This window comes from Salvelinus alpinus, chromosome 2 (assembly GCF_045679555.1).
Source record: "Salvelinus alpinus chromosome 2, SLU_Salpinus.1, whole genome shotgun sequence".
NCBI lineage: Eukaryota > Metazoa > Chordata > Actinopteri > Salmoniformes > Salmonidae > Salvelinus > Salvelinus alpinus.
This window is the reverse complement of record NC_092087.1, coordinates 110002369-110020297: the sequence shown is the minus strand read 5'-3', so window position 1 is coordinate 110020297 and position 17929 is coordinate 110002369. Positions and strand designations below refer to the sequence as shown.

General features: G+C 41.3%; 2 protein-coding genes across 3 annotated transcripts in view; one reads left to right on the top strand and one right to left on the bottom strand.

Moving 5' to 3' along the window:
• The window catches only part of LOC139549643 (zinc finger protein 180-like), a 167296-nt gene extending 155905 nt beyond the window's left edge, over positions 1–11391 (top strand). Inside the window, exon 2 of the mRNA XM_071360315.1 lies at positions 10113–11391. Coding sequence (XP_071216416.1) covers positions 10113–10570 — 458 coding nt within the window. The 3' untranslated portion in view covers positions 10571–11391. The remainder of the gene's footprint in view (positions 1–10112) is intronic.
• The window catches only part of LOC139548267 (zinc finger protein ZFP2-like), a 211544-nt gene that overhangs the window by 28501 nt on the left and 165114 nt on the right, over positions 1–17929 (bottom strand). The gene's annotated exons all lie outside the window — the stretch shown is intronic.

The following is a 17929-nucleotide window of genomic DNA, read 5'->3' as shown; positions in this document are numbered from 1 at the left end:
AACAGTTCGAACTTCTAATTTTAAAAATTAATCTCTCCAGAAATAAGTCTCTCACTGTTGCCGCCTGCTACCGACCCCCCTCAGCTCCCAGCTGTGCCCTGGACACCATCTGTGAATTGATCGCTCCCCATCTAGCTTCAGAGTTTGTTCTGTTAGGTGACCTAAACTGGGATATGCTTAACACCCCGGCAGTCCTACAATCCAAGCTTGATGCCCTCAATCTCACACAAATCATCAAGGAACCCACCAGGTACAACCCTAAATCCGTAAACATGGGCACCCTAATAGACATTATCCTGACCAACCTGCCCTCCAAATACACCTCTGCTGTCTTCAATCAAGATCTCAGTGATCACTGCCTCATTGCCTGTATCCGCCACGGGTCCGCGGTCAAACGACCACCCCTCATCACTGTCAAACGCTCCCTAAAACACTTCTGCGAGCAGGCCTTTCTAATCGACCTGGCCCGGGTTCCCTGGAAGGATATTGACCTCATCCCGTCAGTTGAGGATGCCTGGTCATTCTTTAAATGTTACTTCCTCACCATATTAGACAAGCATGCTCCGTTCAAAAAATGCAGAACCAAGAACAGATATAGCCCCTGGTTCACTCCAGACCTGACTGCCCTCGACCAGCACAAAAACATCCTGTGGCGAACTGCAATAGCATCGAAGAGCCCCCGCGATATGCAACTGTTCAGGGAAGTCAGGAACCAATACACGCAGTCAGTCAGGAAAGCAAAGGCCAGCTTTTTCAAGCAGAAATTTGCATCCTGTAGCTCTAACTCCAAAAAGTTCTGGGATACTGTAAAGTCCATGGAGAACAAGAGCACCTCCTCCCAGCTGCCCACTGCACTGAGGCTAGGTAACACGGTCACCACCGATAAATCCGTGATAATCGAAGACTTCAACAAGCATTTCTCAATGGCTGGCCATGCCTTCCTCCTGGCGACTCCAACCTTGGCCAACAGCCCCGCCCCCTCCGCTGCTACTCGCCCAAGCCTCCCCAGCTTCTCCTTTACCCAAATCCAGATAGCAGATGTTCTGAAAGAGCTGGAAAACCTGGACCCATACAAATCAGCTGGGCTTGACAATCTGGACCCCCTATTTCTGAAACTGTCCGCCGCCATTGTCGCACCCCCTATCACCAGCCTGTTCAACCTCTCCTTCGTATCATCTGAGATCCCCAAGGATTGGAAAGCTGCCGCGGTCATCCCCCTCTTCAAAGGGGGAGACACCCTGGACCCAAACTGTTACAGACCTATATCCATCCTGCCCTGCCTATCTAAGGTCTTCGAAAGCCAAGTCAACAAACAGATCACTGACCATCTCGAATCCCACCGTACCTTTTCTGCTGTGCAATCCGGTTTCCGAGCCGGTCATGGGTGCACCTCAGCCACGCTCAAGGTACTAAACGAAATCATAACCGCCATCGATAAAAGACATTACTGTGCAGCCGTCTTCATCGACCTGGCCAAGGCTTTCGACTCTGTCAATCACCATATTCTTATCGGCAGACTCAGTAGCCTCGGTTTTTCTAATGACTGCCTTGCCTGGTTCACCAACTACTTTGCAGACAGAGTTCAGTGTGTCAAATCGGAGGGCATGTTGTCCGGTCCTCTGGCAGTCTCTATGGGGGTACCACAGGGTTCAATTCTCGGGCCGACTCTTTTCTCTGTATACATCAATGATGTTGCTCTTGCTGCGGGCGATTCCCTGATCCACCTCTACGCAGACGACACCATTCTATATACTTCCGGCCCTTCCTTGGACACTGTACTATCTAACCTCCAAACGAGCTTCAATGCCATACAACACTCCTTCCGTGGCCTCCAACTGCTCTTAAACGCTAGTAAAACCAAATGCATGCTTTTCAACCGTTCGCTGCCTGCACCCGCACGCCCGACTAGCATCACCACCCTGGACGGTTCCGACCTAGAATATGTGGACATCTATAAGTACCTAGGTGTCTGGATAGACTGCAAACTCTCCTTCCAGACTCATATCAAACATCTCCAATCCAAAATCAAAGCAAGAATCGGCTTTCTATTCCGCAACAAAGCCTCCTTCACTCACGCCGCCAAACTTACCCTAGTAAAACTGACTATCCTACCGATCCTCGACTTCGGCGATGTCATCTACAAAATAGCTTCCAATACTCTACTCAGCAAACTGGATGCAGTTTATCACAGTGCCATTCGTTTTGTTACTAAAGCACCTTATACGACCCACCACTGCGACCTGTATGCCCTAGTCGGCTGGCCCTCGCTACATGTTCGTCGTCAGACCCACTGGCTCCAGGTCATCTACAAGGCTATGCTAGGTAAAGTGCCGCCTTATCTCAGTTCACTGGTCACGATGGCTACACCCACCTGCAACACGCGCTCCAGCAGGTGTATCTCACTGATCATCCCTAAAGCCAAAACCTCATTTGGACGCCTTTCCTTCCAGTTCTCTGCTGCCTGCGACTGGAACGAATTGCAAAAATCTCTGAAGTTGGAGACTTTTATCTCCCTCAACAACTTTAAAAATCTGCTATCCGAGCAGCTAACCGATCGCTGCAGCTGTACATAGTCCATCTGTAAACTACCCACCCAATTTACCTACCTCACCCCCCAAACTGCTTTTATTTATTTACTTTTCTGCTCTTTTGCACACCAGTATCTCTTCTTGCACATGATCATCTGATGATTTATCACTCCAGTGTTAATCTGCTAAATTGTAATTATTCGATTTATTGCCTACCTCATGCCTTTTGCACACATTGTATATAGATTCTCTTTTTTTTTCTACCATGTTATTGACTTGTTTATTGTTTACTCCATGTGTAACTCTGTGTTGTCTGTTCACACTGCTATGCTTTATCTTGGCCAGGTCGCAGTTGCAAATGAGAACTTGTTCTCAACTAGCCTACCTGGTTAAATAAAGGTGAAAAAAAAATAAAAAAAAATAAAAAATTTGAAGTTGACATTTAAAATGGTTAAGGTAGGGGTTATGGTAGGGATGTCCCAAGGATCCCAGATAGCATTGATCATTGTGCATTTGTAACCGATGTGAAATGACTAGCTAGTTAGCGGGGTGCTCGCTAATAGCAATGGGTTTCGTGGGTGTCAGTTGTTGATGTGTGCAGAGTCTTTGGTTTGAGCCCAGGTAGGGGCAAGGAGAGGGACGGAAGCTATACTGTTACACATTCTTCGGTCTCTTTTACGTAGCAGGTGTAAAAGAAACACAGACAAGTCAAGTAGGCGCTCAGGTCATTATGGTAAAAAAAGAATTGCATCTAATTATGCCAATCTGTTTGTGGGGTTGTTAGAGAAGAACGTGATTGTCAGCCCTAACAATCCATTCTAGCACCTCATCAGGCTCTGTAAAAGTCTTCATTGAACACGTGTTCGTTCTATTCCAGGGGACAGCAGAGGAACTTCATCGATTCCACTCCTTCATCAATACAAGCAGTGAACATCTGAAATTCACCCTCACCTTTGATGAGCATGAAACAAGTTACCGGATGGTTGGACGATACTTTTCTCATCAATCATCTTAAATACTTCAACTGGAAATCAACCAATCCTCTGTTGTTAACGCAGTGGAAAGGTCAAATGTTTTATTATCTAAAAATTTAAAGTGAGTGACAATAATAAAATGGTTAAGTTATGGTAAAGTTTATAAAAAGATCAAATAAAATATTTTTCCCCAAAAATGTTTTAAGTCCCATTGCAAAGTTACACCTCACTGTTCTATTTCTGAAGTTAATACATGAAACCAATCAGAATTCAGAAGAATGATGAAGTCAGGTGTGATGTAATATGGAGGACCAGCCTATTCCCTATAATGTAAACTACAACAGAAATCATTTTAAATGTAGAACTTCAAATTAAACCAATCGTTTGCACGCATGACTTGAGTAATTAAAGTAAAACAACGTTTTGGAAATACATAACACCATCTAACCAAATATCAAAGAATGTTAGCTATATGCAGTTATCTTAGCCTGCCAGCTAACGTTAGCTATATGCTGTTATCTTAGCCAGCCAGCTAACGTTAGATATATGCTGTTATCTTAGCCAGACAGCTAACGTTTGCTGTATGCAGTTATCTTAGCCAGCCAACTAACATTAGCTATATGCAGTTATCTACGCCAGCCAGCTAACGTTAGCTGTATGCAGTTATCTTAGCCAGCCAACTAACATTAGCTATATGCAGTTATCTTAGCCAGCCAGCTAACGTTAGCTATATGCTGTTATCTTAGCCAGCCAGCTAACGTTAGCTATATGCTGTTATCTTAGCCAGCCAGCTAACGTTAGCTATTTAGCCAACTAGCTATTAGCCAAACCAGCGTAGCCAACCAGCACGGTTATGGTCAGCGAGACCAACTAACGTTACCGGAGAAAAAGTTACAAAATTCCCGTAGTCTAATTCACAGAAAACATGCTGAAAAGTGTAATAAATATCATTTATTATAACACAAGCATATTTGCTATTACATTGTTATAACTAACTTCTTTCCAAACAGGGTTTCTCACAAACTCATTAGCAGATACTGAGACCCACACACACCCAGAGACAGATGGCTGACACAGGCCTTTTCATAAAGACTGATAAGAAAAGGATGCCTGGTACTGCATATCACAGAAACTGAGACACACACATACCCAAGGACAGAGGGCTGACGCAAACCTTTCATAAACACTGATAAGACAGGAACATCTACGCACACACAAAATCTCCTCTTCAGTCTGAACATTTTACAGAGACACACAGAAATGTCAAAATAGGAACATCTACGCACACACCTAATCTCCTGTTTTAGCTGAACATTTCTGAAGACAAAGAAATCTACTCAGAGCCAATGAGACAGTGATACTAGCCTGAAGGGGACCTCGCCCAACTCATCAGGACCAACCAGAGGACAAGAACTTCCAGACTCAACCTACTTTCTATCTTTGTATAAAATGTCTATGCACTCTGTTATCTGGGCTTCTTTCGGAGAGTTCCATTTGAGCTTGATGAAAGGGTCCGTGCACGCTATTTCAGATATCTTTACCTCTGAATAAATTAAATTCTTTACACTTTAATAAACTGCCTTATATCATACCACCTGGTCCAGCATCTCAACTTGGTCTCACTCTTCTAGTAAATGTATCATCAACAAAAGTAGTGATGGGGAAACAAAGCTTCCTGAAGCATTGGCTCTTTCCAGCCAATTGTGTCAAAAATAGGTTCATTACTCAAGGCTTTGAGCGACACAGAATGTAGAACAGCCACATTTTATAGATGAAGTCACACGCTGTAGCAGCGTAGCCATTATGTCATATATTAAACCACTGGCCGTGTTCGAGAGCATCAAATACATGCTGCGTTTTGGGTAAACGGTGACTGGCTGACTGATTTATAAATAATAATGAGTAGTTATTTAGGATGCAAGGTGATTTGTAAATTAGTCAGTCAGCAGTCAGCAGCCACCTGCAATGTCGGCTGCAATGTCGAACGAGCCCAATACCAAACCAATCAGGTGTTCGACGAAATGATTGTTCAGACGTCATTGATCACGTGCTGCTAATAAAGTGACACTGCTTTGAATTATACCGCTTAGCGACTTCAGTACATGTCTCATAGCTCCAGTCTCAAACTTAACCCCGTTCCTGCTGAAGAAGAGAGGATCTGCTGGATGGAGAAAGAACCTCTCGTGAAAGAGGAGGGGGAAGAGGAGGTGGTTACAATACAAAAACAAGTAGAGGGTGAGGCTGTTACAGTGAAATAATTATTCTTGAAAAATATAACAAATGCCTCATGAGCTTAGTTCAACTGTTTGCCCCATCAGAACCCCAAATAAGCTTTTTTTACTCCAATGTTTAGAAACAATGTAAATCAACCATGTATAGCCTCAACATGGTTAAAACTATAATGTTGATATCATGGATGGTCAGTCCTTTCATCCATAGTCTATCTATGAATTTGAGAGTAGTTACATTTCAGTGGTGGAATTACTGCTTGGTTATTGGTTGAACTGCAGATTGGTTGGTTGATTGATTGTTGTGTCGCTTTTTTAAAGGGGCAACCTAGTTTTTAAACAAACAAAATGGCTGCTGTGTTAGAATACTCATACTAACTGCACTATTTGTGAAGTAAATTGAGTATATAGTCTGCTTATTGGTCATAGTATGATATAGTTATGTAACAGTATAACTTTACGTCGTCCCCTCGCCCCGACACGGGCGCGAACCAGGGACCATCTGCACACATCAACAACAGTCACCCACGAAGCATCGTTACCCATCGCTCCACAAAGGCCACGGCCCTTGCAGAGCAAGGTGCAACCCTACTTCTAGGTTTCAGAGCAAGTGACGTAACTGATTGAAATGCTACTAGCGCGTACCCGCTAACTAGCTAGCCATTTCACATCCGTTACAGTTAGTATGCCAAAAGTCCCCGGATGTCGTACTAAATTCGCCAAAATATGACGTATACACGCAGTACTTTAGGGCCCATAATGCAATTCTTCATGAAATGGGCGTGGCTTCAACGTTTTCAGATTTGAAGAAAATGGGGGAAAATATGCAGCCGAAGTCCAACGAGAGAGCAGATACAAATGAACTACTTTAAATAATTATGACAAATGTTGAGCAATGAAATAAAGTAATTACTTTTCAGAAAAGTTACGTTACACGTTATGTTAGCTATACTATCCTTACAAAACGCATAGCATATCTTTACAGCAGTATGTACCAGTATGATGTGAGCTAGCTACCTAACGTTAGTTGGCTACTTGTACATCAAACTTGCCAGTATAGTAACTATATTCTAACTTACTACCCAATGTTTATTGACTTGATTAGAGTGCAGAATAACTGATATATTTAATAACGCTCAACACCTGTTGAATATGGCCGGTGTCAGTAAACATCTGAAAAAAGCTCAAATGAAATTGTTGCCAGCAGCACAGTTAGTCACCAACGCTCTGGATAACACGAAAACAGCCTAACCAGCTCTGCTAGTGCAAGTAAAATGGTAAGAGTGAGGTTTTCTCTGATTTGTGCCGAGCAAGCTATCCAACGTTAGCCAGCTAGCTGGGTGCTTTACTGTCGTTGTGAGGTCAGAACGCTTGGATCGACCCTACTCCTCAGCCATATAGTATTTGTTTACAAACAGTGGCGTTATACAAGCTTATGTTTTGGTTTCTGGTGGGGTAATACGGTTAAAACATTTGAGGCATTTATAAGTTATATTCTTCAAGAATCAATGGTTATATAGTAAATGGGTCTTTCTATAACTGCCAGTGTAGATTTCCTGTTGGGGTCAAATTGTTAGAGCTGTTGATAAGTCATTGTATAATATTCTGGCAATTCTTTTCATGCCATTACATTAAATGCGAAATATTGTATTTTCTTAGCAAGGTGTTGCTCAAATAATCTTAGCTGCTAATCGCTAGTTAGCGGGCTAGCTAGCTTGCTAAATGTATTAAGAGTCAGAGCAAACGTAGCTAGCTAATACTGCCTGTTACCAGTGCTGGTGTAGGCCTAGATAAGCACGTTTGTGCAGCGGTATCTTATCAGAGAGGAGTAAGCGAAGTATAAATATGTTGGCTAGCTAGCCGGCTACATGAAGTAAAAAAACAACATCTAATGTAACATCTAATTAGGGTCAACTGGAAACACTGACCAACACTTTGGTTCCTACCATGTCTTCTTCTCTGAGGTGTATTGTCAGACTAGACTCATCAGGTGTATTGCTGCCACCTACTGTACGGGGTTGTAAAAAATAACCAAAATGCAAAAAAGAAATGGGATTAACAAATCATACTAATTACGTAAAATAAACACAAACCAAATTCCCTCCACTACCCTGAATTTCAAACAAAAATGGTACTATTCAGATCCCTACACAGGTTCAGGAACCTGGGAGGGGGGGAACGTCTTCATTCAGTACTCCCTGTAACATTTAGTCTGAAGTCCTGGAGATCCAGAAATCTATTTGCCGCCTTCACAATGATGTCTAGCTTCTTATATGTTTTATTAGTTTATTATTAATGCAATTTATCACTGCTGCAGTGAGGGCAATGCAAATGCAAATGCATGCTTATTAGTAACTGGAATAAGCAATTTCATAAATGCGTGCAGCGTCTGGTTGCTCCTCATTACACACCACAGAGCAGCAAATATTCTTTACATCATCAACATAGGAATCACCCGTTTTATTAAATAATTGAGACACACAAATGACTGGAGGGAACCAGAGATCAAGATAGCCTAACAATAAGGGAAAAAACTCTACCTTAGCATTTCCCTCATGCTGCGGCTGGCCTTCGTAAATTCTGACGTTATGCTCCTGAAGTTTCCAGTAATAGGCTACAACAGCAGTCGGCAACCTTTTCCATTTGTAGTGCCAATTTATCTGACCATTTCTACTGATCTGGTGCCAGTTATGATTTTCATATTCACATTTTACTGGAACAGTTTCATTTAATTTCTAATAGTAATAATAATTATAATAGTCTTTATCTCAAAATCATTTTCTGTGATTAATCTACATTCTATCTAAATGAAAATTATACAAATCTAAATAACTTTTATTGCCATTGCCAACTATGTAAAAATAGCCTACATAAAGCCAACAAATAAAAACAACTAGAAAATATCCAGATAAAAATAAATCACATTGGCTGCTCATGGCCTGTCTACATAGTTGGTACAATGTTTCAAGTTCTATCACCTAGGTCGGTCCGAAACTTGATATAAAATATTCTAGGCCCTCAGTTTCCTGCTCCAGTGAGTTCTGGACAGACACAGCTGTAGGCTATTTGTGTAAGGGATAAGAAGTAATCAGGTATTTTATGACATTTCCACTGGATCAGAGCATTACATTTTTCCCTTTCATGTCAAGTGTTTATCAAGAGTGAGAGCTGGAAATATTTTACAAATACTTTGAGGAACTATTGTCATTTGCCAATTGATTTTAGTAAGACTTTGTTTACTTACTGTTTGAGGTGAAGAGAAAATTACTTTGAGAAGCTCCACAAATCATTAGTGGTGGTGTGTAAATACTATCAGACATCCCCAAATAGGTGCATCGCTCTCTGCATCGCTCTCTGCCCTTTGTGTTTGCTAAAACGCAATTTGGTTGCAGAAACTCCTCCAAGCTAATGCGGAAACCGCTAGTTATACCATAGACCTACTGTAGGACCAATAACTTCACCTAACAACAACATAGACCTACTGTAGGACCCATAACTTCACCTAACAACAACATAGACATACTGTAGGACCCATAACTTCACCTAACATAGACCTACTGTAGGACCCATAACTTAACCTAACAGCATACACCTACTGTAGGACCCATAACTTCACCTAACAACAACATAGACCTACTGTAGGACCCACAACTTAACCTAACAACAACATAGACCTAGTGTAGGACCCATAACTTCACCTAACAACAACATAGACAACATAGACTTACTGTAGGACCCATAACTTCACCTAACAATAACATAGACTTACTGTAGGACCCATAACTTCACCTAACAATAACATAGACCTACTGTAGGACCCATAACTTCACCTAACAACAACATAGACCTACTGTATGACCCATAACTTCACCTAACAACAACATAGACCTACTGTAGGACCCATAACTTCACCTAACAATAATATAGACTTACTGTAGGACCCATAACTTCACCTAACAATAACATAGACCTACTGTAGGACCCATAACTTCACCTAACAACAACATAGACCTACTGTAGGACCCATAACTTCACCTAACAACAACATAGACCTACTGTAGGACCCATAACTTCACCTAACAACAACATAGACCTACAGAAAGGTGCCTATATTTGAGACCAAAAGTTGTCTGGCACACTGCTTAGGATTTCAACAACTTTAAAAACGTATTTCTAGCATACAATCGTCGATGTTACTACTAATGTGAAAACAAGACAAAATATGACTTGTTGTTCACTTGACTGTCTTAAGACAAATGTCAAATAATGAACATTCATTACAGACGTCATTGTTTGTACAACATAATGGCTACGCTGTTGGCATCACCTTTTTACAGTGGATTTTTGCCTTAAACCATCTGTCTGACTTTTTGTTCACACAGGAGAGAGACGTGACTATTGTGGATCCTCTGGGGGGCCTCAACAACCTCATGATGCTGACGAGGCAGAGAAGAGTCCCCCCAGATCAGAACACCTCAAGAAACACCAGCAGAGAACCACAGGGAAGAAATCTCATTGCTGCTCTGACTGTGGGAAAGGTTGCACATCTTCATCAGAACTTAAAATACACCAGAGAACACACACAGGAGAGAAATCTTATAGCTGTGATCAATGTGGGAAGAGTTTTACTCAGCTAAACAACCTGATAGTACACCAGCGGACACACACAGGAGAGAAACCTTATAGCTGTGATCAATGTGGGAAGAGTTTTACTCAGCTAAACAACCTGATAGTACACCAGAGAACACACACAGGAGAGAAACCTCATAGCTGTGATCAATGTGACAAGAGATACTCTGATAAAAGATATCTGATCAAACATCAGAAAATACATACATGAAGAAGTTGTTTAATGATATCAATGAAATAATGTCACAATGTAGAATGTTTTAACATTGTAGAAGGAGTATTTTAATGATGTCACAATGTAGAATGTTTTAACATTGTAGTAGGAGTATTTTAATGATGTCACAATGTAGAATGTTTTAACATTGTAGAAGGAGTATTTTAATGATGTCACAATGTAGAATGCTTTAACATTGTAGAAGGAGTATTTTAATGATGTTCTACCTTATCCTTTGCCCTGTTCAATTGATTGCAGCATGATATGGATATTAGCCTCAGGGGAAAATCCAGGCTCTGAATTCAAAGAGTATTATTTAACAAAAAGTGACTAACAAAAAAAGAGCTGTGTTACACTTACTGCGTTGGTGACCCACTTTAATCAAAATGCAGCACTTCAAAATGTAGCTAGCTGTTTTCTACAAGTTGAAAAAGCTGCTTGTTTAAAAAAATACATGTAATATGATAATTGTTGCAGATGTTTGTGTATATACACACATGAAAGCAGTATAATAAATTGGTCTATAATCAATGTTATTAACAATCTGACATCACTCCAGTATTTCTTGACAACATTCAAATGCTAATTGTCTTTATTCCACTACTGAAGAAGCATGACTCAAAAGTAATCATAATTATTCATGCAACCAGCTGACCGTTTTTGTGTATAATTATATTGACAATGTTGCCCTGCTTTTAGAATATCAGGATTCATTCTCAGATGTGCTAACCCAAATGCATGACATTGGGGACTGGGCCCGATCCAACAACATGCCTATCGAGTGAACCCTGAAAGAGAGAGAGAAGTAAGGTTGAAAGTTACTACGGCTATTGCAGGAGTTGGTTGCTGATTGTCTCAAGGGTGGGCAGTCAACAAGTTTTGCGTTTAGCCAGTGCGTTGCCATGGATCACAATTTATTTTGACTGCACGTTTTTCCGTATTGGAGATTTAGTTTTTTGGGCTCGTTCCAAGGGGACCAGAGTTCTAGAAGCTAGTTAGTTTTAGGAAGAGGAGAGTTCTAGTAGCCAGTACTATAATACTATTGTATATTATTATTTAGAAATGTGTTTTTTCTTGTTTTTAATTGTTGACAGCCAGTAGACACTATGTTTATATTGTAGTTGATTATGTGAAATGGAAGTTGTTTTCTGTTGGGGGTGAGCATACTTGTCCAACAAAAATATAGGATATATTTGTTGTCTAAAGGGGGAAGGTGTTACGGGCTTTGGTTTTTCCATTTATGTTTTGAGGTTGGACTTTAGCACGTATAGCTCGTTAGCACGTATAGCTCGTTAGCACGTATAGCTCATCAGCACGTATAGCTCGTTAGCACGTATAGCTCGTCAGCACGTATAGCTCGTTAGCACGTATAGCTCGTTAGCACGTATAGCTCGTTAGCACGTATAGCTCGTCAGCACGTATAGCTCGTCAGCACGTATAGCTCGTCAGCACGTATAGCTCGTCAACACGTATAGCTCGTCAGGACGTATAGCTCGTCAACACGTATAGCTCATAGCACGTATAGCTCGTCAGCACCTATAGCTCGTTAGCACTATAGCTCATCAGGACGTATAGCTCGTCAGCATGTATAACTCGTTAACATGTAGGACGCACTGATTGGTGTCACCTCGTTAGTCAGTATGTGTTACACCTGTGCTGGCTTGTCCATCTCGTTAGTGGGAAGGTGTTTCACCTGAGCTGGTCCAGGTTCTATTTAAGAGTGTCTGGCCCAGTGCTCCAGTTGTCTTGATAGATGTGGAGAGTTAACACCTTTAGTTGCTCCACTTTTTGGTTTGCTTCCTGTCTTTAAGTTTGGTGTTAGTTTTTCTTTTGTTTTCCTCTTCTAGGGCAGATTTAGTGGGTCTCATGGTGGGTGTCTTTTAGGTCCCAGTTGATGTTACTAGTCAACTTTCAGTCGACACCCCCATAGTGTCTTTGAGAACCCCTCCTAAAAAAAAGCTTATATTTTGGGTTGGATATTGCATCCAATTAGTGTTTTAATCAATGGCATTTCCTTAGAATGCTCATTGGTATTTCAGTTGTTAATCTTCTGTTTTTTTTATCCTGTTATTTTTGTGTACTAAGTATTTCTGTTTATTTTCATTGTTTTCTCCTGTAAAGCCATTGTGTTGCATCCATGTCTGAAATGTGCTGTATAAATAAAGCTTGATTTGATTTTAAGAAATGAACCCAATGACTGACCAATCAACAGACTCTTGGTCCATCTTTGTATGAAAATCAGTCTCAATCCCACTTTTCCAGCCTGCTGAAGGCGTGGTGGAGTGGTAAACACCACCCCCGGCTCTACCAGGGGCTTGAGGTGGTCTCCCACAGCTCTGCTGGTGGAGTGGTAAACACCACCCCCGGCTCTACCAGGGACTTGAGGTGGTCTCCCACAGCTCTGCTGGTGGAGTGGTAAACACCACCCCCGGCTCTACCAGGGACTTGAGGTGGTCTCCCACAGCTCTGCTGGTGGAGTGGTAAACACCACCCCCGGCTCTACCAGGGGCTTGAGGTGGTCTCCCACAGCTCTGCTTATGTCATGTTCTGTGGCCTTGCTGTTCCATTTCTTGACTGCCCCTGCAACACAGAACCACATTTAGTCATATTATATAAAACACTCAAAGTAATGGATATGGAGCATCTATGGCCTCAGTTACACCAGGCACCTAAATGTGACTTCTGTCATCTGATCACTCCAAGCTGCATTAGGCTCAGATCTACCAGGATGGGCCTTTGACATAGTCTGGATGCAGTCAGGCCACTGAATATAAATAAGCAATGTAAAGAGATGGGTGAATGATTGGGGAAAAGTACATTTTACACGAATGACCTTCATAATATCAAAGAACAAATGTGTGTGCCTGAGAGAATAAATTAACTTTCATACAGACAAAATGGGTAAGAAATTATGATGGGGTGTTTCCAACAGTAATATCTAACTAAATGCTTGTGTTCCTAACTCCAACAGTGACAGTTGACATGGATTATGCAGCTCCCTGACTGAGCTCCACCCTCACTGGGTCTTCAGAGGAGAGGAAGACTGAGGAGGGATGGAAGGATGAATGGATCAGTCAGTCAATAAAGCGTAGAGCTGCTGTCTATGCTGTCTGACAAAATCACTATTTTATTAGTTAATTAAAGTAAATAAGGCTTTATGACTGCTGAATACCAACTATCAATCACTTAGATCATATATTTTCAGGTAGAGATACATCCTTGGGACGTCCCTAGCCTGTTGAAGTTGACATTTAAAATGGTTAAGGTTAGGGTTTAGGGTAGGGATGTCCCAAGGATCCTGGATAGCATTGACCATCGTGCATTATTCTATCTCTTTTACATAGGATGGAGGTGTGTTCTAGTGGGTCTGGGCAGGTGTGATGTAGTTAATGGAGATGGAGGTGTGTTCTAGTGGGTCTGGGCAGGTGTGATGTAGTTAATGGAGATGGAGGTGTGTTCTAGTGGGTCTGGGCAGGTGTGATGTAGTTAATGGAGATGGAGGTGTGTTCTAGTGGGTCTGGGCAGGTGTGATGAAGTTAATGGAGATGGAGGTGTGTTCTAGTGGGTCTGGGCAGGTGTGATGAAGTTAATGGAGATGGAGGTGTGTTCTAGTGGGTCTGGACAGGTGTGATGTAGTTAATGGAGATGGAGGTGTGTTCTAGTGGGTCTGGACAGGTGTGATGTAGTTAATGGAGATGGAGGTGTGTTCTAGTGGGTCTGGACAGGTGTGATGTAGTTAATGGAGATGGAGGTGTGTTCTAGTGGGTCTGGGCAGGTGTGATGTAGTTAATGTTTGTATGATGTTGTCGTTTGTATGTTTTGTATTGTTTATAAAAAGATAGAATAAAATATTTTTCCCAACGCAAAGTTACACCTCACTGTTCTATTTTTGGAGTTATTACATTAAACCAATCATAATTCAGAAGAAGGCCAAAGTCAGGTATGAAGTAATATGTAGGACCAGCCTATTCCCTATGATGTAAACTACAACAGAAATAACTTCAAATGTAAAGAGATTTCTGGCATCAGGACAAAATGTGATTCATAGTCACCGAATATATTTTAAGTATTTTAATTAAACTCAAACGATAAACGGTAAATGCAATTCTCGTATATACGGGTTCACTGTATCACCACGCAGGGAAGATCAGAGAACTGTGGAATGTACTCAAATAGTAGTTTTTATACTATGACAGTTTTAGTTCCAACTCTTCCCGTTGGCCTATCATAGTAGAGGCTTAGCATGGTTAATACTCTTGCTCCTCCTTTGTGAGGTTGGCCTATCATAGTAGAGGTTTAGCATGGTTAATACTCTTGCTCCTCCTTTGTGAGGTTGGCCTATCATAGTAGAGGCTTAGCATGGTTAATACTCTTGCTCCTCCTTTGTGAGGTTGGCCTATCATAGTAGAGGCTTAGCATGGTTAATACTCTTGCTCCTCCTTTGTGAGGTTGGCCTATCATAGTAGAGGCTTAGCATGGTTAATACTCTTGCTCTGCTTTTGGGGGCACCCGAACTTGTCCAAGCCCCTTGGCGCTTTTCTTTGTCCACATCTGGTTGCTGGGTAGAGTAGCTCCGTCTTGTGTCTCCCCTTGATTCTTCACTCAAACAATTCCTAATATGGTACTGAACAGTCTCTCAACCCCCCTGGTTGGCCTAGAGTGATGCACCCCTCCCCTCTCCAGACTGACCACAGCTTTTATGGCCTGTGTTGGTCAGTCCTTACACATCTGTATTGTTTGTGTGTGTGTAACAAAACAATATTCATCTTCAAACAATATGCTAACAGGCTATAGTGCATAAACATAAATCCTAACAAAATGTAGAACTTCAAATTAAGCCAATCGTTTGCACTCATGACTTGAGTGATTTAAAGTAAACCAACGTTTTGGAAATACAAAACGCCATCTAACCAAATATCAAAGAATGTTATCTTAGCCAGCCAGCTAACATTAGCTAAATGCAGTTATCTTAGCCAGCCAGCTAACATTAGCTATATGCAGTTATCTTAGCCAGCCAGCTAACGTTAGCTATATGAAGTTATCTTAGCCAGCCAACTAACATGAGCTATATGCAGTTATCTTAGCCGGCCAGCTAACATGAGCTATATGCAGTTATCTTAGCCAGCCAGCTAACGTTAGCTATATGCAGTTATCTTAGCCGGCCAGGTAACATTAGCTATATGCAGTTATCTTAGCCGGCCAGCTAACATGAGCTATATGCAGTTATCTTAGCCGGCCAGCTAACATGAGCTATATGCAGTTATCTTAGCCAGCCAGCTAACGTTAGCTATATGCAGTTATCTTAGCCGGCCAGCTAACGTTAGCTATATGCAGTTATCTTAGCCAGCCAGCTAACATGAGCTATATGCAGTTATCTTAGCCGGCCAGCTAACATGAGCTATATGCAGTTATCTTAGCCGGCCAGCTAACATGAGCTATATGCAGTTATCTTAGCCAGCCAGCTAACGTTAGCTATATGCAGTTATCTTAGCCGGCCAGCTAACGTTAGCTATATGCAGTAATCTTAGCCGGCCAGCTAACGTTAGCTATTTAGCCAACTAGCTATTAGCCTAACCAGCGTAGCCAACCAGCTAACATTAGCTATTTAGCCAACTAGCTATTAGCCTAACAAGCGTAGCCAACCAGCTAACGTTAGCTATTTAGCCAACTAGCTATTAGCCTAACCAGCGTAGCCAACCAGCTAACGTTAGCTATTTAGCCAACTAGCTATTAGCCTAACAAGCGTAGCCAACCAGCTAACGTTAGCTATTTAGCCAACTAGCTATTAGCCTAACCAGCGTAGCCAACCAGCACCGAGACCATTTAGAACCAAACTAACAAAACCTAAACGTGTTTGCAGATCAAAAGATCAGAGACAAACAGAATGATGGGAGAAAATTAACCTTCAGAAGTCATTGATCAATGCTGATAAAGTGACACACTGCTTCAATAGTAATGAGTAGTTATTTATGATGTATAGTGATTTGTAGATCAGCCAGTTGGCAGTCGCCAGCAGTGTCGAACACACCAAACCAATCAGGTGGTTGTTCGACGAAATGAAGTTCCAGACGTCATTGATCACGTGCTGCTGATAAAGTGACACAGGCATCAGCACACTGCTTTGAAGTTTAATGCTTTCAAGGCCTCGTACCTCCGGTATCAAACATAACATCCCCATCGAAAAGTTGACAAAACATAAAGAAGCAAGCAGGTTGATTTCCTCTGTCGTCTTGAGCCCACGGCAAGAAGTCACCAGAGCCCACCGTGCTAACGGGTTCCCACTAGATAACACAACCACACAGTTAATGAAAAGCATGAGGTGAAGCTTGAGCTAGATATCAACCTATCGAGCTAGTGTGACCTTCCTGGTCTCTCAAGTCAGTGAGTCAACACAGGAAGGAGCAATGGATGGATAGTTCATTTATTTCCAAAGCTGAAATGATGGGACACACACAGTATGGATGAATGATCAGTAGTGACGGGATATAAATAGCACTCCCACAGCAATTCTACATTAATCTGCCCTATAATACACTAACAAAAAAACTATTGAAATGTCTATCAAAGTTATTGTGATCGTATAGTGGATTTAACAATTCCTACTAATTCCTAATTTACTATAATAAATGAATCAATTGTTTCCATGTGTCTCATATTCACATCATCAGAATAAACTGTCATCCATTTTAGTATCAAAATATATAAAATTAACCTGGAAAATGACTCAATGTCCCCCTCTACAGGCGAGGAAGTATAATACACCTAAACTAACAAAACCGGGCAAATAAACTGTCTGGTGTTCATGAATTTATAAAACATATACTTTATACATTTGTCATAAATTACCTGCATTGATGAGACACACAGTGTGGATGAATGATCAGTAGTCGACAGGGTAAAAATAGCACTCCTAAAGAAGATGCATTTTCCAGTTAGATACCAACTTGAAAGAGGGAACTTTAGCATAAAACCCACATGGAAAACTGAGATTTGGCAAATAACATATAAAGAGAGGCTTACTTGACACCAAACCAACAACAGTAGTTCCTAAAACATAAATTGCTAATGTATGATTTAAAAGGTGGATTTTATGATGTAATGTCAACTTTATACATTTCTATCCCGGGACTATTCAATTTTGAACTCACCCACAGAGCAATTCTCCATAAATCTGCTGTGGATTACCCAGAATCCCGAAATAAATTAATACATATGTGATATTTCAAAAACATAACTGGTTGTGCTTATAGGGAACCAGATCGTGAACACAACTAAGTTACTAAGTCTTTAGCCACACTGTATTGTTACACTGGTGAGTAAAAACTCATGCTTCCTACACTAACTTTTTGTCTGAAC